The 23,217-nt window shown below is 51.9% G+C and overlaps 2 protein-coding genes across 12 annotated transcripts in view; one reads left to right on the top strand and one right to left on the bottom strand.

The window, feature by feature from the left end:
• STXBP5L (syntaxin binding protein 5L) overlaps positions 1 to 23,217 on the top strand; it is a 746,575-nt gene that overhangs the window by 271,931 nt on the left and 451,427 nt on the right. The gene's annotated exons all lie outside the window — the stretch shown is intronic.
• LOC140119706 (T-box transcription factor TBX15-like) overlaps positions 2,803 to 23,217 on the bottom strand; it is a 78,760-nt gene continuing 58,345 nt past the window's right edge. The window contains exons 3-8 of the mRNA XM_072139023.1: positions 16,422 to 16,523; positions 15,035 to 15,206; positions 14,532 to 14,699; positions 14,336 to 14,400; positions 7,374 to 7,471; positions 2,803 to 5,994 (exon numbers count right to left, since the gene is read on the bottom strand). Coding sequence (XP_071995124.1) covers positions 5,213 to 5,994; positions 7,374 to 7,471; positions 14,336 to 14,400; positions 14,532 to 14,699; positions 15,035 to 15,206; positions 16,422 to 16,523 — 1,387 coding nt within the window. The 3' untranslated portion in view covers positions 2,803 to 5,212. The remainder of the gene's footprint in view (positions 5,995 to 7,373; positions 7,472 to 14,335; positions 14,401 to 14,531; positions 14,700 to 15,034; positions 15,207 to 16,421; positions 16,524 to 23,217) is intronic.

The raw sequence follows: 23,217 nt of genomic DNA, 5'->3' as shown, positions 1-23,217 counted from the left end.
AGGACTGCGCTGTGCAGAGTGTATCCTAGGTGTATCTGAGCAGGACTGCGCTGTGCAGAGTGTATCCGAGGTGTATCTGAGCAGGACTGCGCTGTGCAGAGCGTATCCGAGGTGTATCTGAGCAGGACTGCGCTGTGCAGAGCGTATCCGAGGTGTATCTGAGCAGGACTGCGCTGTGCAGAGCGTATCCGAGGTGTATCTGAGCAGGACTGCGCTGTGCAGAGCGTATCCGAGGTGTATCTGAGCAGGACTGCGCTGTGCAGAGCGTATCCGAGGTGTATCTGAGCAGGACTGCGCTGTGCAGAGCGTATCCGAGGTGTATCTGAGCAGGACTGCGCTGTGCAGAGCGTATCCGAGGTGTATCTGAGCAGGACTGCGCTGTGCAGAGCGTATCCGAGGTGTATCTGAGCAGGACTGCGCTGTGCAGAGCGTATCCGAGGTGTATCTGAGCAGGACTGCGCTGTGCAGAGCGTATCCGAGGTGTATCTGAGCAGGACTGCGCTGTGCAGAGCGTATCCGAGGTGTATGTGAGCAGGACTGCGCTGTGCAGAGCGTATCCGAGGTGTATCTGAGCAGGACTGCGCTGTGCAGAGCGTATCCGAGGTGTATCTGAGCAGGACTGCGCTGTGCAGAGCGTATCCGAGGTGTATCTGAGCAGGACTGCGCTGTGCAGAGCGTATCCGAGGTGTATCTGAGCAGGACTGCGCTGTGCAGAGCGTATCCGAGGTGTATCTGAGCAGGACTGCGCTGTGCAGAGTGTATCCGAGGTGTATCTGAGCAGGACTGCGCTGTGCAGAGTGTATCCGAGGTGTATCTGAGAAGGACTGCGCTGTGCAGAGCGTATCCGAGGTGTATCTGAGCAGGACTGCGCTGTGCAGAGTGTATCCGAGGTGTATCTGAGCAGGACTGCGCTGTGCAGAGCGTATCCGAGGTGTATCTGAGCAGGACTGTCAGGACTGTACAAGGGGTTAGTGCTGATATGTCTGAGGTCTCTGTGATAATGTCCCGGTGGAGGAGTCATCACTGGTACAATCTAAGGCACCTGGTGACACCGAGGCCCCCGAGGCTGGGGAGGGTGAGGGACAGTCAATAGCTGAGGAGTTCCCCCCTGTAGTCACACCACAGGCAGCAGAGCCCCATGGTCCGGGTGGTCAGCAGCCCCATGGTCCGGGCTGTCAGCAGCCCCATGGTCCGGGCGGTCAGCAGCCCCATGGTCCGGGCGGTCAGCAGCCCCATGGTCCGGGCGGTCAGCAGCCCCATGGTCCGGGCGGTCAGCAGCCCCATGGTCCGGGCGGTCAGCAGCCCCATGGTCCGGGCGGTCAGCAGCCCCATGGTCCGGGCGGTCAGCAGCCCCATGGTCCGGGCTGTCAGCAGCCCCATGGTCCGGGCGGTCAGCAGCCCCATGGTCCGGGCGGTCAGCAGCCCCATGGTCCGGGCGGTCAGCAGCCCCATGGTCCGGGCTGTCAGCAGCCCCATGGTCCGGGTGGTCAGCAGCCCCATAGTCCACGCTGTCAGCAGCCCCATGGTCCTGGTAGTCCACATCCCCCACAGCAGGACAGGAGGCATGTAGTGAGGGACATGTTATGCACCCAGATGGGTTTCCAGCCAGCCGACATCCTGGCAGTGATAAATCTGCCTGACAGACAGGGGTATGACATTAGCTTCAAGCTGATGTCTAATCTGGACCGGTTCTGGGCTCAACAACCCCGCTACAGAGATACTGAGGGGTGGAACAAGTTTAGTTTCATTCCCATATCCAAGCCAGATACAGCGATTGTCCCCATCATGTTCTGGAATGAGTCTGTCCCCCCTCAGGACATCATTACCTGGCTCAAGAGACATTGCACCCTCATGTCAGACATGACCAAGACCAGGGATGAGGATGGGATCTGGACCGGGGATGGGATCTGGAGGGTCCTGGTTACATCAGAACCAGAACATCACCCATCATCAGTAACTGCACCACAGTAACCCGCTTAGGGACTGTCCTGAAGCCCCTAGTAAGTGAGTCCTGAAGCCCCTAGTAAGTCAAGAAGCCCTTAGTAAGTCCTGAAGCCTTTAGTAAGTTCTGAAGCCCTTAGTAAGTCCTGAAGCCCTTAGTAAGTGCTGAAGCCTTTAGTAAGTTCTGAAGCCCTTAGTAAGTCCTGAAGCCCTTAGTAAGTCCTGAAGCCCTTAGTAAGTCCTGAAGCCTTTAGTAAGTTCTGAAGCCCCTAGTAAGTCCTGAAGCCCTTAGTGAGTCCTGAAGCCCCTAGTGAGTCAAGAAGCCCTTAGTAAGTCCTGAAGCCCTTAGTAAGTCCTGAAGCCTTTAGTAAGTTCTGAAGCCCTTAGTAAGTCCTGAAGCCCTTAGTAAGTCCTGAAGTCCCTAGTAAGTCTTCAAGTCCTTAGTAAGTCCCTAGTAAGTCCTGAAGTCCTTAGTAACCTTTGCTGTGCTCTGTGACTTGATGTTCTGTGACTTGATGTTTAACATCTCTTGTCCACGTGTGATCCCTGGCTGCCACTAAGGTCATGGGCCTCCCCTGTAGCATCTGCCCAGGAATCCTTTACACTCGCATACAGCGGGAGAACTGTTTCCACCTTACCGCGGCTCCTTCTTGCAGTCCACCTGCCCAGCATGGACGGGGCCTGTTCCACCTGGACCAATGACGCAGAGTCGGCGCTAGGCCGTGCATCGAGCCAGCCAGTCAGGGTCCAGGGGAATCCATCCTCCCCCAAGCCGCTAGGTCAGGACCTGGTGGGGGATGTCGGATTATAGCGGTTAAACATGAGGTGATTACTGGGTGTATTACACACATGACACGTAATAACAGGGAGCGGAGATATTTATTGAGCGTCTGTGTGGGGGGCACTTATAGACAGAGTGCGTTATACACAGTGATATGTAACATAGCGGCCGCTGCTCTCCCCTCCCCCGCCGCAATTTCTCACTTAAATACCAATATCTACATCACATCCAAACAGAAACCGTATTATGTCTTATTTATCACACAACTGCGGCTTCATATTGTCATGAGAGCTGCAGCCCCGACACCAACCTCACAGGTAGGTCCCACCGACCCCCAGTACATGCAGGACTTCACACCATTATATGGATGATACAAGTGGATTGTACATAGTGGAAGGGTGCAAGGGCGCCACGGATTGTGCATAGTGGGGGGTGCCACTGATTAGAGAGTGGTGGGGTACAGGGGTGCCACGGATTCTGCATAGTGGTAGGGTGCAGGGGCGCCATGGATTGTACATGATGGTGGGGTGCAGGGGTGCCATGGATTGTACATGATGGTGGGGTGCAGGGGTGCCATGGATTGTACATGATGGTGCGGTGCAGGGGTGCCATGGATTGTACATGATGGTGGGGGCGCCATGAACCGGTGGAGCGGTTGGGTAGATGGGTGTGGTACATTATAGTGGTGGTGGGCTGGAGTAGCGGGAATATAATGGACAGCAGGGGCATCTTGGTGGGTACATGGCAGCGGTGGTGGGAAATGGGGGCTGCTGCTCTCATGAAACAAGAAGGCACAACGAAAAGCAATATAAACACATAAAGCAGCGCAATAATTATACAGTGGATACAAGCAGGACCTACACCAAAGAGAGGTGCGAGCTCCCCAACTATCACTCCCTATCCCTAGACAGCGTGGACACAGGTGGCACGGGGAATGGAGGAAGTACTGAGCCTGTGGCACTCCTGTACGATGGCGGCTAGATGTAATGCTACATGACTCGTGTCTCTAAGGTTGTCCTGAAGATGTAGGTCAAACATAAAGGACGGTGAGGAGATGTCTAGAACCAAACATCTACCCCAAACCATGACCCAACCCAAGGAACGAAACCCAGAGATGTCCACAGGGGTCCTGGTCTCCATGGATGTCCTCATCTAGGCCTACGAGACTAAATATGGCCACCTCCTGCTCCACCATGCATCTATCTGGAGAGGTCCGTGTGGCTGAAGTGGGCGCCCTGTAAAGTGTCCTGAAGCATAAACTCTGTAAAAGTAACTTTGGCAAATACCAGCTATAATATACAAAGAGTAGAGTAAGGCACGTGGCACACGGCTCATTGCAATGTACACACTTTCTTGGCACCAAACTGGAAGACTGATTGTTTCCTAACTCATCTTTGGTGTCGGAAATGGAAGACCAACTTAAAGGGGCACTCCAGACCTGAAGGTTGGGGCTCTGTTACTGTCTCCTCTCTACATTGTAGCACCTGTGTTACCGCACCATAGAGAAGGAGGTGTCCCAATCCGAGCTGGAGGAACCCAAACCCTGGGATAGCGAGGCCTCCCAGTCATGTGGTAATATGATCCGTGGCGGACACGGATGAGGGAGCCTCTGAACGCTGCTCCAAAGTGCACTAAGAGCTTTCATTCCTATATCACAACAATTCAAACAAAACACCAATGTGATAGGTCGTCGCAACGTGGAAGAAGAAATCCCTTGTCCGTATGTACACAGGTGTCCGGACAGAGAAGATCGTAATCCAGATAATCCAAGGCCCCGCACTTCCACCGAGGCGTCTGTCGTAAACCTTCCTGCTCCCCTTCCACCTCACTTCCCAATCACCAGTTCAAAGGAGCGTCTTCCCCCTCATTTCCCAATCCCCATCACGCTCCACGCTCCAATTTCCCGGCAGCGGTCTCACGTGTCAAAGAACAAATCTACATCCAGCACAAGTCATAGAACTCAACATCCCGTGTCCCTGTGATATCCAGAGGACCTTCCACAGGGGTCCAGCCATCCGGGAACACATCACAACATCCCGTGTCCCTGTGATATCCAGAGGACCTTCCACAGGGGTCCAGCCATCCGGGAACACATCACAACATCCCGTGTCCCTGTGATATCCAGAGGACCTTCCACAGGGGTTCAGCCATCCGGGAACACATCACAACATCCCGTGTCCCTGTGATATCCAGAGGACCTTCCACAGGGGTCCAGCCATCCGGGAACACATCACAACATCTCGCGTTGAAAAACTTTTTTGAAGATATAAATATTTTCTGAAAAATGATTGTCAGATCCATCGATCCTTAAGGATGATCCCACCGCACGTCCGGAGAATCCTCAACAGTCTCATGGAGAGATGTAGAAGTCCTGCTGCACGGAGGTCCATGATACTGATTGTACATCCACAAAGTTCCAGGAGATGGTCACGACTCCTTCCATAAGGCACCGAGGTCTCATCCTTCCACCCTGCCGACCCAGGACAGTCTTCAGACCATGTGCACGGACATCTGTGAGGAGGATCCTGGCACCGCTCCGTACTGTCTGCTGTCACAGGCGTTGGCCGCTTGCTGGTTGGTGGTAGGATTGCCAATCATGTGCATGGCATCCATACCAGAGGACAGGTACTGCCTCTCCCCAAAGGCAACATTGGAGGGGGAGGAGCAGAGTAAAGTGCCTTGTGGTGCAGTCAGTTTCTCGGGACTCGCTGCCAGGCGAGGAGAAGCCGGGAAGTTGTATCCGTATAGGTTGTACGGGTTGTGGATGGAGAAGGCATTGTAGGAACCCTGCTGCATGTGGCCGCTTCCAAACATGTGGGAGGAGGATGAGCTGGACGAGGGGGTTCCCGCCTGCATCATATACTGAAATTGTGAGGTTGGGTATGAGCCCAGCTGCCCACTGTAGGCATCCATCTTGCTGTTGCTTGGCAAGGAGGACGGAGCTGGCATTCCAGAGATTAAGGTGGAAGTCCTCTGGGACATGAAGGTCTCGGAGGGTTGGGTACCAGAGGAGTTTCCTCCCTGCAGCCTGTTGTATCCATTATCGCCCAGGCTGGAGTAGCTCTGGAGGGCGGCCATGTTGCTCCTGGCACAGGCCGGATACTCGGACAGATTCAGGTTGCACAGCTGGTTCTCCCGGCAGCCGACATTGAAGGAGTTGGGCGTCAGATGAAAGGTTGGAGGAGAACAAGATGGAGAGAGCAGGTGGGAGGAGGCTGATGGAGATGGAGTCCCAGTGCTGGAGGTTGTGGGGGACGTTCCTGTGCTGCCACCTGGGAGAAGAACGGAGAGAATATGTTAACAAGTGTGACCAGAGAGTCATTGTTCTCCAACCAAAGGCTGGAGGAAGCAAATCAAAGGTACTACGACTGGCCAACACAAGGATGGATCCCCAACATTACTCATCACTCACACACATCAGTATACGGACCCCCCGCCCTTGTACACATCAGTATACGGACCCCCTGCCCTCGTACACATCAGTATACAAATTCTCCACCCTCGTACGCATAAGTATATGGATCAGTATACGGATCCTACACATCACATGACCCCCCCTTGTACAGGACACCGGTTTCCAGCATTATATTTAGCGGCAGTGATGGATGTGATGTCTGACCTGCTCCCAGTCAGGAGATTATAGCGATGGATGCCAGATCGCTGTCAGCCCATGTGATACTTACCCTCTGCTGAACATTGGAGTAATGACTGCTAATGGTCCGTATCCACCTGAGCATGAAGGTCACCAGTAAGATGGGCACCAATGAGTAATGCCTCGAAGAGAGAGAAGCAAGAACTCACATGTTCCCAGCTCTGCCGTAGCTTCTTCTGGGGGTGTCAGCGTGAGGCCCTCTATGGGGGAGATAAGGGACCACCTGATGGATCTACATGATGTTACTGGACTGTGAAGAAGCTGATCACATTGATCACCTATCATAAGTATTGAGCACCAGCTAAACCAGAAAACCCCTTCAATTATAGTTTTTCCAATTACAATGATGAGTTCTGGATATGTGATGGATCTACACAGCGCAGGACCACCACGGGCAGGTCACTCACAGACAGGTCCACCATGGGCAGGTCCACCACAGGCAGGTCCACCACGGGCAGGTCCACCACGGGCAGGTCCTCCTTGGGCAGGTCCACCACGGGCTGGTCCAACAACAGACAGGTCCACCACGGGCAGGTCCACCACAGGCAGGTCCCCCACGGGCAGGTCCTCCTTGGGCAGGTCCTCCTTGGGCAGGTCCACCACAGGCAGGTCCTCCTTGGGCAGGTCCCCCACAGGCAGGTCACCCACGGGCAGGTCCCCATGACGGACTCATTGGTCTACATCTCCAGGGGGATATATGTTCTACAAGGAGCGGCTGAGAAGTTAGGACAGAGCGGACCTGGTCCACCACCTCATCCCTCTAATGCGATTAATGTGATGCAACGTGCGGCTGATCCAGAGCCAGGAATTATCATAAACTTCTGGGCGGAGAGGCAGAGAGAAATGCTGTTTTCATCACCTCCAAATCTTATTCCTCCGAGGATTTTTTCATCTCTAACAAAAACCACCGGTACAGATCCTCAGCTGCTCAACACATGAGCGAGGAAGCCCCCCCCAAACAAGTGCAAGTCCCTGGTATCTGGACAGGGCTGAGCTCACCTTGTTGCTTCTGCATGGTCGTAAAATCTTCAAAGGTAAGAGTGCGGACCGGTGGCCTCCAGAAGGCGTACGTCTCCATGATGGCCTCCAGGCCCGTCCTGCAAACGAGACAAACAATTAGCTAAATCGAAGACAGGATCCATTTATATCACACCCCATAAAAGCGCAGAGCAGATCCCCTGACAAACTGCGAACTACTCTGCAGTGTGTACAATCCCCAGGAGAGGCGCTTTATGTGCTGCCAAAGACCAACTCATCCGGGCCCCACCTCAAGAGGAAACCGGGGCCAAGCTCTGATACATGGAATAGTCAGGCCCTGGAGGTCTCTCTGATGTCTATGGACCTCCAAAAATCACCCTCTGCCATAGATGCAGGCGATGGTGTTATGTATTGTCCCTGGAGAGATGTGTAATCAGACCTCACACTGCTGTGCTCTGTGCTCTCTGCAGCCAGTGTTATGTATTGTCCCTGGAGAGATGTGTAATCAGACCTCACACTGCTGTGCTCTGTGCTCTCTGCAGCCAGTGTTATGTATTGTCCCTGGAGAGATGTGTAATCAGACCTCACACTGCTGTGCTCTGTGCTCTCTGCAGTCAGTGTTATGTACTGTCCCTGGAGAGATGTGTAATCAGACCTCACACTGCTGTGCTCTGTGCTCTCTGCAGCCAGTGTTATGTATTGTCCCTGGAGAGATGTGTAATCAGACCTCACACTGCTGTGCTCTGTGCTCTCTGCAGCCAGTGATATGTATTGTCCCTGAAGAGATGTGTAATCAGACCTCACACTGCTGTGCTCCGTGCTCTCTGCAGACAGTGTTATGTATTGTCCCTGGAGAGATGTGTAATCAGACCTCACACTGCTGTGCTCTGTGCTCTCTGCAGCCAGTGTTATGTACTGTCCCTGGAGAGATGTGTAATCAGACCTCACACTGCTGTGCTCTGTGCTCTCTGCAGACAGTGTTATGTATTGTCCCTGGAGAGATGTGTAATCAGACCTCACACTGCTGTGCTCCGTGCTCTCTGCAGACAGTGTTATGTATTGTCCCTGGAGAGATGTGTAATCAGACCTCACACTGCTGTGCTCTGTGCTCTCTGCAGCCAGTGTTATGTATTGTCCCTGGAGAGATGTGTAATCAGACCTCACACTGCTGTGCTCTGTGCTCTCTGCAGCCAGTGTTACGTATTGTCCCTGGAGAGATGTGTAATCAGACCTCACACTGCTGTGCTCTGTGCTCTCTGCAGCCAGTGTTATGTATTGTACTAGAGAGATGTGTAATCACACCTCACACTGCTGTGCTCTGTGCTCTGTGCAGCCAGTGTTATGTATTGTCCCTGGAGAGATGTGTAATCACACCTCACACTGCTGTGCTCTGTGCTCTCTGCAGCCAGTGTTATGTATTGTCTCTGGAGAGATGTGTAATCAGGCCTCACACTGCTGTGCTCTGTGCTCTCTGCAGCCAGTGTTATGTATTGTCTCTGGAGAGGACCTTTGTGTATGATGTTAGTAGCAGCAGGGATTTAATATATGTCTCTGAGCAGACACTTCATGATCCCTCTGTGCTGTGAGATGCTGTGTGCTGACAATGTGCTTAGATTATCAGGGCACAGGGTCATATATAACAATATATGCGCAGACGATTAACGTGTTTCGGCGCAGAGCGTCTTAGATCATGACTGAGACTCTGTCTGTGGTGAAACGCGTTGATCGTCTGCACATCTATTGTTATGTTCCTGAGACGCTAATCTTTTTATTACCCCTGGTGGTTTCCTACGAGTGCCGAGTGTGCTGCGTATTTTTTGTGTGGACCCTGCGGCTGTAGACTTTCCACTGTGTGCACTGGAGGGGTGGCAAGGAGGACTTGGATAAGGTCTGGACTAGAGGGGTGGCCAGGAGGACTTGGATTCGGTCTGGACCGGAGGGGAGGCCAGGAGGACTTGGATTCGGTCTGGACCGGAGGGGAGGCCTGGGGGACTTGGTTTTGGTCTGGACCGGAGGGGAGGCCAGGAGGACTTGGATTCGGTCTGGACCGGAGGGGAGGCCAGGAGGACTTGGATTCGGTCTGGACCGGAGGGGAGGCCAGGAGGACTTGGATTCGGTCTGGACCGGAGGGGAGGTCTGGAGGACTTGGATTCGGTCTGGACCAGAGGGGAGGCCTGGAGGACTTAGATTCGGTCTGGACCGGAGGGGAGGCCAGGAGGACTTGGATTCGGTCTGGACTGGAGAGGAGGATTCGGTCTGGACCGGAGGGGAGGCCTGGAGGACTTGGATTCGGTCTGGACCGGAGGGGAGGCCAGGAGGACTTGGATTCGGTCTGGACCGGAGGGGAGGCCAGGAGGACTTGGATTCGGTCTGGACCAGAGGGGTGGCCAGGAAGACTTGGATTCGGTCTGGACCGGAGGGGAGGCCAGGAGGACTTGGATTCGGTCTGGACCGGAGGGGAGGCCAGGAGGACTTGGATTCGGTCTGGACCAGAGGGGAGGCCAGGAGGACTTGGATTCGGTCTGGACCGGAGGGGAGGCCAGGAGGACTTGGATTCGGTCTGGACCGGAGGGGAGGCCAGGAGGACTTGGATTCGGTCTGGACCGGAGGGGAGGCCAGGACGACTTGGATTCGGTCTGGACCGGAGGGGAGGCCAGGAGGACTTGGATTCGGTCTGGACCGGAGGGGAGGCCAGGAGGACTTGGATTCGGTCTGGACCGGAGGGGAGGCCAGGAGGACTTGGATTCGGTCTGGACCGGAGGGGAGGCCAGGAGGACTTGGATTCGGTCAGGACCAGAGGGGAGGCCTGGAGGACTTGGATTCGGTCTGTCTGGGTGAGCCGGCTTTTCACCTACGGGTGTTTATGCATCAGAATATCCTTTGGGTTTGGAGTTAGGTCTCCCAGGACTCCTCCAGCTGATATACTGCCTGGATACATGATACAGGCATCTGCCGAAGACCCGGTCCTCCTCCACTGTCAGAGTCGGCTTCATAGGAGTGTGACGCTAAGTGTCTGGAGCAGCTCTTGTGCTCTGCGCCGGAGCAGGACCGACCTTACATACATGACTTTGTGTCGAACACAAATGAAAACCAAAGCCGAGCTCTGAGGGCCGCTCCTTGGATCTCGCTACATTTGGATCCATTTATACAGAGTTTTGTACTTTTAATAGGTATGAAAAATTTGATGTATCTTTTCATCTTTCTTTCCCTTGTCTTAGCGCTCCACGTTTTTAATATCGAGCAATAAATCAAACTGTTGTATTGTATGGAAAATGGAACAAGATGTTTTGCATATCTGGGTAATGGGATCCACATGGTCCAGACTGTGTCCGCAACGTCACCATCGTGAAGCTGGTGGAAGGTAGAAGATGTCTGAGGGAAGATGAGTGATATCTGGATGATTCACAGACATGTCACTGGAGATGGACAGCTGAGTATCGGAAGGGAAAGTAAGATGAAGGAAGGCTGGAAGGAAAGCCAGGAACATCTTGAAGTAGTTGATGAACGTTGCTATTCGAGCTGTGTCATGTAAGGATGGCCAAACCCTGGAAGGTGCTCCAAACATCAACCAACAACCTCAGGGGGCACTTAGCATGGTTCAAAGAACGGATCTCAATTGGGTCACGTTATGAAACCAAGTTGGGTAGATTTGGATGCTACTCTACAACTGAGTCCACTGGAAGATCCAGCTGGAAGATGGAAGATGAGGAAATACGGATGTTTTGGGATCCCCCTAGTCTTCTTCTGAAATTATTCTTATTCCCTCTATCTTCTTGGCGGTGGTCACTTGAGCTAGATGAAGGTCTTTTGGGAGAAGACAGATAAAGGTCACCTGGCAGGAGGTATTGTGGAGAAGATAAAGGTCATTTAGCAGTAGGGTTAGGTAGTGGACCTTTGGCGGATGTTACATGGAGGTCACCTGGCAGGAGAATGAGGTGAAGTTTGATCTGGAGAAGTCGGATGCAGGTCCTTTGGCAGTAGGGTGAGCTTAACATCACTTGGGAGAAGATGGATGAAGATCCTTTGTCATTCGGGTAAAGTGACATTTACTTGGAAGAAATATATGAAGGTTACATGGCAATAGGATAAGATGGAGGTCATCTGAAAGAATATGGCTGATGGTTACTGAGCTGTGGGCTATGAAGTCATGGAAGGTGATGGTGAATGTGGAGAAGAAAGTCACTTGGTAGTAAAGTGTAGGAAAGGTCATTTCTGAGGTGATGGGTGAAGGACAAGCGTCGGATTTCTTGGCCATAAAAGATCAAAGGATAAAACATGAAAACTAACTGTAACATCGCCGTGTATAGAAAAGAGACCGAAAAGAGCCGACAATGAACTAAAATAAACGTAAACTTCCTCAATAAGCTCAATCCCATTCTGGACGTAACGAATCGATAAAAATGACATGTGATGGAAGTTTCTAGATGGTTTTTTGTGTGACCCGTCAGCTTCATCCCATGTATCTGATGTCGTACGATCGTCAAGTAAAGCAAAACTCATGAATCTATAAGAGACACAATGTAAACGTTCCAGCATTCCCATAGTCGTCTGTTTTTCTGCACAGCCCCCCCTACACATCACATATAGAAGTGATTATAGGAGAAGGTGTTGAATAATAAACTGTTTGCTACATCTCATTGTGACGAGCGCAGAGCGATCCCTCTTCTTTATAGCCGCCATTCATGTCTCTGTGGAGTCTCAATAGAAATTAGCCATATGTTATGGGTCGGCCGTGCCCCCTAATCCTTGGTTATTAAGACATGTATTACAGCCCGGCCAATGTCTGATGCAAATCCCCAGCCTTCTCCATGTATCAGCCCACACCTCGGCCAGTAATCTGCTTTATGTGCGCAGTATTTATAGACCAGACCCTCTTCTACTGCCGATCCTCTGGGCTATTCTGAGAGCCCTGCAGGCAATTACAGGGGGGTTTTATAGACTGTCGGTCCTGCGCCACATACTCTGGATCCCATCTCCTCGGAGAAGGAGAAATCTATTGTGACAAGTGTTTTTGTCCTGTTCTGCTTATAGTCTGGCCGACGCGAGGAGGCGTGAACTGAAGTCTCCATCACAGTTGTATGGGGCTATTAATATCAGTCCCAGAAAGTCTGATGAGCTACAGTCATCTGAAATTCATTATGGAGGTCTATGAATGCACAGGTCTATAGCTCTATGGCTAATATGGAGGTCTATGGCTTACATGGACCTGGACCTGGACTGTTCAACATTGGAGGTCAACAGCAGACATGGAGGTCTATGGCTTTCATGGTTGGACTGCTCTACAATGAAGGCATTTGCTTACATTGATGGATTTATCCGCAATGGAGGTCTATGGCTGAGATGGTTGGACTGCCCTACAATGGAGGTCTATGGCTGAGATGGTTGGACTGCCCTACAATGGAGGTCTATGGCTGAGATGGTTGGACTGCCCTACAATGGAGGTCTATGGCTGAGATGGTTGGACTTCCCTACAATGGAGGTCTATGGCTGAGATGGTTGGACTGGTCTTTAACAGAAATATTTGCTTACATTTATGGAGAAGCTTACCATGTAGGTCTAATTCATCCATGGATGAAATGGACCAAATGGAGGTCTATGACTACAAAAGAGGTCTTGCCTTGTCTGTAGTGGAGGTCTGTAGTGTACATGGATGGACTGGATGTGGTGGAGGTCTAAGGCTGAGATGCATGGACTGCCCTACAATGGAGGTCTATGGCTGAGATGGATAGACTGCCCTACAATGAAGATCTATGGCTGAGATGGATGAACTGCCCTACAATGGAGGTCTACCACTAAGATTGATAGACAGCCCTACAATTGAGGTCTAAAGATGAGATGGATAGACTGACCTATAATGCAGGTATATGGCTGAGATGGATGGACTGCCCTACAATGGAGGTCTACGGCCTAGATAGATGAACTGCCCCTGCACAGGAGGTCTACAGCTGAAATGCATGGACTGCCCTATAATGGAGGTCTATGGCAGAGATCTATGGCTGAGATACATGAACTGCCCTATGTTGGAGGTCTATGGCTGAGATCTATGGCTGAGATGGATGGACTGACCTACAGTGGAGGTCTATGGCTTCTTATGGATTGTCCTAAAATGGAGGTATACCACTGAGATCGGTGGACTGCCCTACAATGAAGGTCTATGGCTGAGATGGTTGGACTGCCCTACAATGAAGGTCTATGGCTGAGATGGATGGATTGTCCTAAAATAGGGGTCTACCACTGAGATGTATGGACTTCCCTACAACGGTGGTCTACGGCTGAGATAGATGAACTACCCAATAATGGAGGTCTATGGCTGAGATGAATGGACTGCCCTATGATGGAGGTCTATGGCTGAGCTGGATGGACTTCCCTACAATGAAGGTCTTTGGCTTACACCAATGGATTGATCTGTAGTAGCGGTCTATAGATTACATATATAGATTGTAATTCTCTAGCCAGAGAATCACGTTTGATGATAATGGAAAGACGACATATGATGGGGACTTCTTTGAATATGAACCAGTCTATAAATATCAGTTACAATTTCTCATCTTAATCCCCAGGTTTAGACGGCCCGTAGGAAAGTACAGTGGGAGTGAAGAAATTCCATGGCGGGAATGGAATGGGCATCACAATGAAACTGAAGTTATAACATTTTACAACATAATCTTCTTCTGGGCTTAACTTTTCCATGGAGCTGTGGATAGGTGGTGGCTTCCTGACCATCAGTCTGAGGTTATGTGGGTACACATAGGGGGATGAGGAGAAGGACCCCGGCTTGATGAATGACTATGTCTTTCCCTTTGATCTGAGTCCAAACAGAATTATGTCTTGGACGCCTCCTGGCTCCTCTCACGTCAATCAAGTCCACATAAAAATACCATTTTCTTTTTTTTTCACATGAAAATGTGTTTGCAAAATGATCCCAGGAAGGATCTGAAGCCAAAACTCTCAGCTCTGGCCTGCACACTAATTCTCTGACATACCGGTTTCTTCCCGAGTCCCGGAATCCTTTGGCAAAGGGGTTCCTGTCAATCTTCAGCCTTGTAATCTGGAACACAACAAAGCCCGTGACTCACGGCTGCTAAAAATAAAGACTAATGATCCTCAATGAAATAAGTGATTCTGCAAAATACAAAGCACGTTCCCTGGAAGGAGCCCGGATCCCGGCTGGAGCCTCACCTGCTGGTTCTGATAGGCAGTCACAGTGGTGAAGACCGTCTCGGGAAAGTTGAAGGTTTTCACTCCTTCTCCTGCCGGAACAGGCTTGGTGGGAGACAAGTCGCTGCTGAAGTCCTTCCGGATGACGTGGACGCGGGGCTGATACTTGTGCATGGAGTGCAGGATTATCTGTAACCACATACACGGGAGTCATGGAATTATTCCCTGTATCCAAACACAGACCAATGGAGCATTAAGAGGCATGCAGTGTGGGATCCGAGGCAGAAATCTAGAAATCTAATAGGCTCAGCCATCTCTAAAGCTGATAAGTGGATGAAGAACAAAAGGTAAAGGTCAAGGCTCCCGGGTCTAGATGGCCATGGGGGTCGAGAGGTCGGAGAAAACACTGGGTAAAAGTCTTGGACGACCTTCTATCAGACTATGGTTGGTCTCTAATGATAAATCTCGATCTCGTGTCCCATGTGGGTGACAGATGTATCCTCGCCAGACCGGGCAGTACTTACATGTCCTTGATCGTCGAGCTCGTTGTTTGTGAGTTTGAGCTTGTCGAAGCTGACCACCTGCCTCATCCAGGTGTCTCCAGAGGCCAAGGAGTCTGGATGGATGTAAACCCGAGGAGGAACTGGGGAGTCAGCGTTTCCAGCCACCATCCATTTGGAGCTGTGGTAAACATATCTGCACCACAAGAGTGAATCATTAGACTCGGCTCATATTCATATTTCTAGCAATATATACATGGATGGCAGAGGTGGGGTGGGGGTGAAGGTGAAGATCCACCGAAGGAGAAGTCTACAGAAGGCTATGGAGTCTGAAAGGGGAAAGTGGGCACAGGGACTATGGTTAAGAGAAAGGAGTTTGAAGCAGTACAGAGGGTTGTGGATGGGTAGCTGGAGGAGGAGAGAGGTGTCTGAGGGGCAAACTGGTGGTCTGGAGAAGGACATAGTTGGGGGCAGAGGGGCAGGAGAGGGGCAAAAGAGTCTGGAGGAAGACACATGAGTCTGAAGGAGGGAACATAGAAGACTGCAGGAAGAGGAAGAGGACAGAGGGATCTGGAGGAGGAGGCCAGAGGGGTCTGGAGGAGGAGGAGGACAGAGGAGCCTGGAGGAGGAGGAGGACAGAGGGATCTGGAGGAGGAGGCCAGAGGGGTCTGGAGGAGGAGGAGGACAGAGGAGTCTGGGGGAGGAGGAGGACAGAGGAGTCTGGAGGAGGAGGAGGACAGAGGAGTCTGGAGGAGGAGGAGGACAGAGGAGTCTGGAGGAGGAGGAGGACAGAGGAGTCTGGAGGAGGAGGAGGACAGAGGAGTCTGCGGGAGGAGGAGGACAGAGGAGTCTGCGGGAGGAGGAGGACAGAGGAGTCTGCGGGAGGAGGAGGACAGAGGAGTCTGCGGGAGGAGGAGGACAGAGGAGTCTGGAGGAGGAGGAGAAGGAGGAGGACAGAGGAGTCTGGAGGTGGAGGAGAAGGAGGAGGACAGAGGAGTTTTGAGTAGGACAGAGGAGTCTGGAGGAGGAGGACAGAGGAGTCTGGAGGAGGAGGAGGACAGAGGAGTCTGGAGGAGGAGGAGGAGGACAGAGGAGTCTGGAGGAGGAGGACAGAGGAGTCTGGAGGAGGAGGACAGAGGAGTTTTGAGTAGGACAGTGGGGTCAGGAGGTAATTGATCAGCCTTGGGGGGGTCTGAAGGGTACCAGTAGCGTCTCTAGTGGGATGTCTTGTCCCCCTCATACTCCAGACCAACAGTGCAACCACAACCTCACCAAGATAAGCTGAGACAATGTAAGTAACAATAGAAGATAACAGAAGGCTGACAGATAACGAGTGGACAGAGGAGACGGGTTTAGAGGACACTGATCTACCCCCTATGACAGGTCCTCTGTCCTCAGAGTTTGTCCTCACCGGTATCTTTTGTTGTCCACTGGCACGATGTCCATCGCTATGTAATATTGCTGATGAGGATCCAACCCGGAGATTTTCACTCTCATTGCCGGAAACATTCGCCTATAATCAACAGAACAAATCGTGTGAGGAGGAGGATGAGGGGGATGAGGAGGATGAGGAGGACGAGGGGGATGAGGAGGATGAGGGGGATGAGGAGGATGAGGAGGATGAGGGGGATGAGGAGGATGAGGGGGATGAGGAGGATGAGGAGGATGAGGAGGATGTGGAGGATGAGGAGGATGTGGAGGATGTGGTGGATGAGGGGGATGTGGAGGATGAGGAGGACGAGGGGGATGAGGAGGATGAGGGGGATGTGGAGGATGAGGGGGATGTGGAGGATGAGGGGGATGAGGAGGATGAGGAGGATGAGGGGGATGAGGAGGATGAGGGGGATGAGGAGGATGAGGGGGATGAGGAGGATGAGGAGGATGTGGAGGATGTGGAGGATGAGGAGGATGTGGAGGATGTGGTGGATGAGGGGGATGTGGAGGATGAGGGGGATGTGGAGGATGTGGGGGATGTGGAGGATGAGGGGTTGTAGAGGATGAGGGGGATGTGGAGGATGAGGGGGATGTGGAGGATGAGGAGGATGTGGAGGATGTGGAGGATGAGGGGGATGTGGAGGATGAGGGGGGTGAGGAGGATGAGGGGGATGTGGAGGATGAGGGGGGTGAGGAGGATGAGGGGGGTGAGGAGGATGAGGGGGATGTGGAGGATGAGGGGGGTGAGGAGGATGGGGGGGTGAGGAGGATGAGGAGGATGTGGAGGATGAGGGGGATGGGGAGGATGAGGAGGATGAGGGGGATGTGAAGGATGAGGAGGATGAGGGGGATGTGGAGGATGAGGAGGATGAGGAGGATGTGGAGGATGAGGGGGATGTGAAGGATGAGGAGGATGAGGAAGATGTGGAGGATGAGGGGGATGTGGAGGATGAGGAGGATGAGGAGGATGTGGAGGATGAGGGGGATGTGGAGGATGAGGAGGATGAGGTGGATGTGGAGGATGAGGAGGATGAGGAGGGTGAGGGGGATGAGGAGGATGTGGAGGATGTGGAGGATGAGGAGGATGAGGAGGATGTGGAGGATGAGGAGGATGAGGGGGATGTGGAGGATGAGGAGGATGAGGGGGATGTGGAGGATGTGGAGGATGAGGAGGATGAGGAGGGTGAGGGGGATGAGGAGGATGTGGAGGATGAGGAGGATGTGGAGGATGAGGAGGATGAGGGGGATGAGGAGGGTGAGGGGGGCAGTCATAGAATGGCCAGAAGATACAGAATCTATAGGATTAGTGATCAGTCCTGTCTGCAGTCACATAGCTGAACATTCGTCACCTAAATGTACGAGCGACGACCTGCGCCGGGGGGGACTAGTTTTGGGTCTGGATGTCAGTAGCGGAGGCTCCAGGATTATATTATTATTTTGGGAATGAAAGTGGAAGATGGCTTCAAACTCCACCTTGAACCTGTGTCCTGATGGTTTTCTGAGAGGGACAACCCTGAGCCTTCCCCTCGTTAGACCACGAGATATAGACATGCCATGTGACTCGGTATACAGCAGTGTAGAAAAGTATGTGCCCCCTTTGTCATTTCTTATCTTTTGGATGTTTGTCACTTTAATGTTTCTAATCATCAAACGAATCTAAAAATTGGAGAAGCATGAGACAAATTACACAAAGTCTTTCAGATCCATCAGTCTGGAGAAGGTGATGAAGCCAACTCTAACTGTGTGGGACACAAGAGAACTAGAACCACCCTGAGATCCATTATCCACAAATGGAGAAAACTGTGGTGAACCTTCCCAGGAGAGGCCGACCATCCAAGACTACCTCATCCAGGAGGTCACACAACAACATCCACAGACCTGCAGGTCTCATTTGCTCCACGACTCCTCGGGTTCACGACTCCTCGGGTTCACGACTCCTCGGGTTCACGATTCCTCGGGTTCACGACTCCTCGGGTTCACGACTCAAAGAGAGACCAGAAGAGCCATCATCTTCCCCAATATCTTCATTCTCCTCTCGGGAAGGTCCATGCTGCCGCTCGGTAGGAGGAAAAGCCTTTGGACAATCTTCGCTTTCTGTCTTCAGTCAAGATGAACTAGTTTCATCATAGAGAGGGATGTCAATGCTTCGACACCTCACCGAGGCAGGAGCAGCCATTGTACCGTCACTGAGGTGGCCAAGCATCCTCCATGTCTAATGATCATTACTCCCTTGTGAAGTCAGTGAGAGGGTGCGTCAAATATTGTCCCCTGGGAGGGGATGAATGTAATTACCAGGACCTCTGCTTGCCTGACGGCTCCTTACGGAGCTACACACTTGACCATGAAGTATCTGATGATACTTCTCTTACCTCTTCCTGGTAAGTTTCAGGACTATTCTTATGTTTGACAATATGGCCAATAGTCACCATTTCCAGCAGCTACTAACATTGACCATGGATCTACAGGATGTACCTGGGTCCAGCACATGAGGCCTGGTCTGGCCATCCTGGGGTGTGATAGGACCGGGGTCTTCAGCCTGCTCCTAGGTCTTTCCACATTACTCAGACTCAGTTTTCCCTGGATGAAGAGGAGTAGGAGTTGTTACTTCACATCTTCACACATCATAAATATCTCCATAGACCCAACCACAGAATGTGCACCAAACCAGAGAGCCATGGAGCGCTGACAGCTTTCCAGAAGATTCTTCTCCTAATGCTGCTTGGTCTATGTTGGCAATTTAGAAAATTCTCGTAAAAGGTCTGAGACGGAATCCGTGGGGTTTGCACATTTGCCTTTCCCCCCTCCAGGGGACATTCCTCTGGGTCTGATCTGGGGGATACATGTCGTATCCAGGGAAGGTTAATGGGGTTACACAAACACACTTTGATTTTCTGGCTTCGCCATGAACTTTGACCTAGACGCTCTGGGTAGGCCGGCAGGACCAGACTTTGGACTAATTGGTGTTTTCTTCCAGACGTGCAGATTATCACCTCCCGGCAGTCCCTATTGGGGATCCCTTTATAGATTAGCCTACAACTTCAGCAACCACCAGGAAACTGTAAAAACCAAAAGTTATAAAAGTCTCTGTTGGGTCCTCAAGCTGCAGGACCTCACATCCGCCAGGTGCCTTCTGCTGGATCAGGTCTATGTGACCGGTTCTATGCTGCGTTGTGGAATACCACAGCGTCTTAGCTCAGCTAACCTGTAAGGGTGTGTGTGTCAGCACTATGCTCACAGACCGCAGGTGGCGGGAAGCAGAATTATGAATGCAGCTCTGGAGGCTTCCTGCACCCAAGCCGTTCCTATAGGGTGGAGTAACATCTCACGTGGATGATAGAAAAGTCTTCTTCTTCTTTTGAGGGTGAAGGTTCTCAGCTATGATTTAACACAAAGAAAGGTGTCTTCCCACAGATTTGATTTAGCTCCGATTTACCTTGGAGCAGAGAATTGGCTGACATCAGCAGAAAATAGCAGAGAGAGAACAGGAAGAGGGAGCAGACACTTCACTCCAGAATCCCTGGCTCCAGTTTCTTAGGACTTGCCCCGAGAGTTGAGATTCCTCGTAAATGATTCAGTCTGTATTCACAACTTATTTTTGGAAAGTCCCAAATTATCATAAAATTCCTCTGAGATTCCTCCTCCTCGTAATAAACACGCAGAGACTCCACTCTCTAGTTTCCAAAGAGTAAATACATGACAAGACGTCTGCTATCTTCTGCTGTCACTTTAGGAGTCTTAGAGGTTCCTCAGCCTCTGGCTCCCAGACTCCAACATCTCCTCATGAGATGAACCCGGTTTATAACATCCGCAGCGTTCATGTCCCTTCCCACATCTCTGGACCATACCAACATTGCAGATTGTGGGGGGAGAAAGAGAACTTAAAGGAGACGTCAGTAGAATCTTCATGTCTGTTATGTCTATAGGGATATTTGCTGTCTGTTTAAACTCAATACTGATCATGGAAAGTGCATCACCGGATTACTGATCACCGAACAGCTAGATACTGGACAACAAGTCCTGGCCACCACATCACTGGATCACAACAAGTCCCAGCCACCACATCACTGGATCACAACAAGTCCCGGCCACCACATCACTGGATGACAAGAAGTCCCGGCCACCACATCACTGGATGACAACAAGTCCCGGCCACCACATCACTGGATGACAACAAGTCCTGGCCACCACATCACTGGATGACAAGAAGTCCCGGCCACCACATCACTGGATGACAAGAAGTCCCGGCCACCACATCACTGGATGACAAGAAGTCCCGGCCACCACATCACTGGATGACAACAAGTCCCGGCCACCACATCACTGGATGACAACAAGTCCTGGCCACCACATCACTGGATGACAAGAAGTCCCGGCCACCACATCACTAGATGACAAGAAGTCCCGGCCACCACATCACTGGATGACAACAAGTCCCGGCCACCACATCAATGGATCACAACAAGTCCCGGCCACCACATCACTGGATCACAACAAGTCCCGGCCACCACATCACTGGATGACAAGAAGTCCCGGCCACCACATCACTGGATGACAACAAGCCATGGCCACCTCATCACTGGATGACAACAAGTCCCGGCCACCACATCACTGGATGACAACAAGTCCCGGCCACCACATCACTGGATGACAACAAGTCATGGCCACCTCATCACTGGATGACAACAAGTCCCGGCCACCACATCACTGGATGACAACAAGTCCCGGCCACCACATCACTGGATGACAACAAGTCCTGGCCACCACATCACTAAATGACAACAAGTCCTGGCCACCACATCACTGGATGACAACAAGTCCTGGCCACCACATCACTGGATGACAACAAGTCCCGGCCACCACATCACTGGATGACAACAAGCCATGACCACCACATCACTGGATGACAAGAAGTCCCGGCCACCACATCACTGGATGACAACAAGTCCTGGCCACCACATCACTGGATGACAACAAGCCATGACCACCACATCACTAGATGACAAGAAGTCCCGGCCACCACGTCACTGGATCACAACAAGTCCCGGCCACCACATCACTGGATGACAACAAGTCCTGGCCACCACATCACTGGATGACAACAAGTCCTGGCCACCACATCACTGGATGACAACAAGTCCTGGCCACCACATCACTGGATGACAACAAGTCCTGGCCACCACATCACTGGATGACAACAAGTCCCGGCCACCACATCACTGGATGACAACAAGCCATGACCACCACATCACTAGATGACAAGAAGTCCCGGCCACCACGTCACTGGATCACAACAAGTCCTGGCCACCACATCACTAGATGACAAGTCCTGGCCACCACGTCACTGGATCACAACAAGTCCTGGCCACCACGTCACTGGATGACAACAAGTCCTGGCCACCACGTCACTGGATGACAACAAGTCCTGGCCACCACATCACTGGATGACAACAAGTCCTGACCACCACATCACTGGATGACAACAAGTCCTGGCCACCACATCACTGGATGACAACAAGTCATGGCCACCTCATCACTGGACGACAACAAGTCCCGGCCACCACATCACTGGATGACAACAAGTCCCGGCCACCACATCACTGGATGACAACAAGTCCTGGCCACCACATCACTGGATGACAACAAGTCCTGGCCACCACATCACTGGATGACAACAAGTCCTGGCCACCACATCACTGGATGACAACAAGTCCCGGCCACCACATCACTGGATGACAACAAGTCCTAGCTACCACATCACTGGATGACAACAAGTCCCGGCCACCACATCACTGGATGACAACAAGTCCTGGCCACCACATCACTGGATGACAACAAGTCCTAGCTACCACATCACTGGATGACAACAAGTCCCGGCCACCACATCACTGGATGACAACAAGTCCTGGCCACCACATCACTGGATGACAACAAGTCCTGGCCACCACATCACTGGATGACAACAAGTCCTGGCCACCACATCACTGGATGACAACAAGTCCCGGCCACCACATCACTGGATGACAACAAGTCCTGGCCACCACATCACTGGATGACAACAAGTCCTGGCCACCACATCACTGGATGACAACAAGTCCTGGCCACCACATCACTGGATGACAACAAGTCCCGGCCACCACATCACTGGATGACAACAAGTCCCGGCCACCACATCACTGGATGACAACAAGTCCCGGCCACCACATCACTGGATGACAACAAGTCCCGGCCACCACATCACTGGATGACAACAAGTCCCGGCCACCACATCACTGGATGACAACAAGTCCCGGCCACCACATCACTGGATGACAACAAGTCCTGGCCACCACATCACTGGATGACAACAAGTCCTGGCCACCACATCACTGGATGACAACAAGTCCTGGCCACCACATCACTGGATGACAACAAGTCCTGGCCACAACATCACTGGATGACAACAAGTACTGGACACTTCAATGTAGAGATATACACTCACCGGCCACTTTATTAGGTACAACATGCTAGTAACGGGTTGGACCCCCTTTTGCTTTCAGAACTGCCTCAATTCTTCGTGGCATAGATACAACAAGGTGCTGGAAGCTCCTCAGAGATTTGGGTCCATATTGACATGATGGCATCACACAGTTGCCGCAGATTTGTCGGCTGCACATCCATGATGCGAATCTCCCGTTCCACCACATCCCAAAGATGCTCTATTGGATTGAGATCTGGTGACTGTGGAGGCCATTTGTGTCCAGTGACCTCATTGTCATGTTCAAGAAACCAGTGTG

Source organism: Engystomops pustulosus, chromosome 2 (assembly GCF_040894005.1).
Source record: "Engystomops pustulosus chromosome 2, aEngPut4.maternal, whole genome shotgun sequence".
NCBI classification, from domain to species: domain Eukaryota; kingdom Metazoa; phylum Chordata; class Amphibia; order Anura; family Leptodactylidae; genus Engystomops; species Engystomops pustulosus.
The sequence above is the reverse complement of the archived record's forward strand: the minus strand, read 5'-3'. Positions and strand labels throughout refer to the sequence as shown.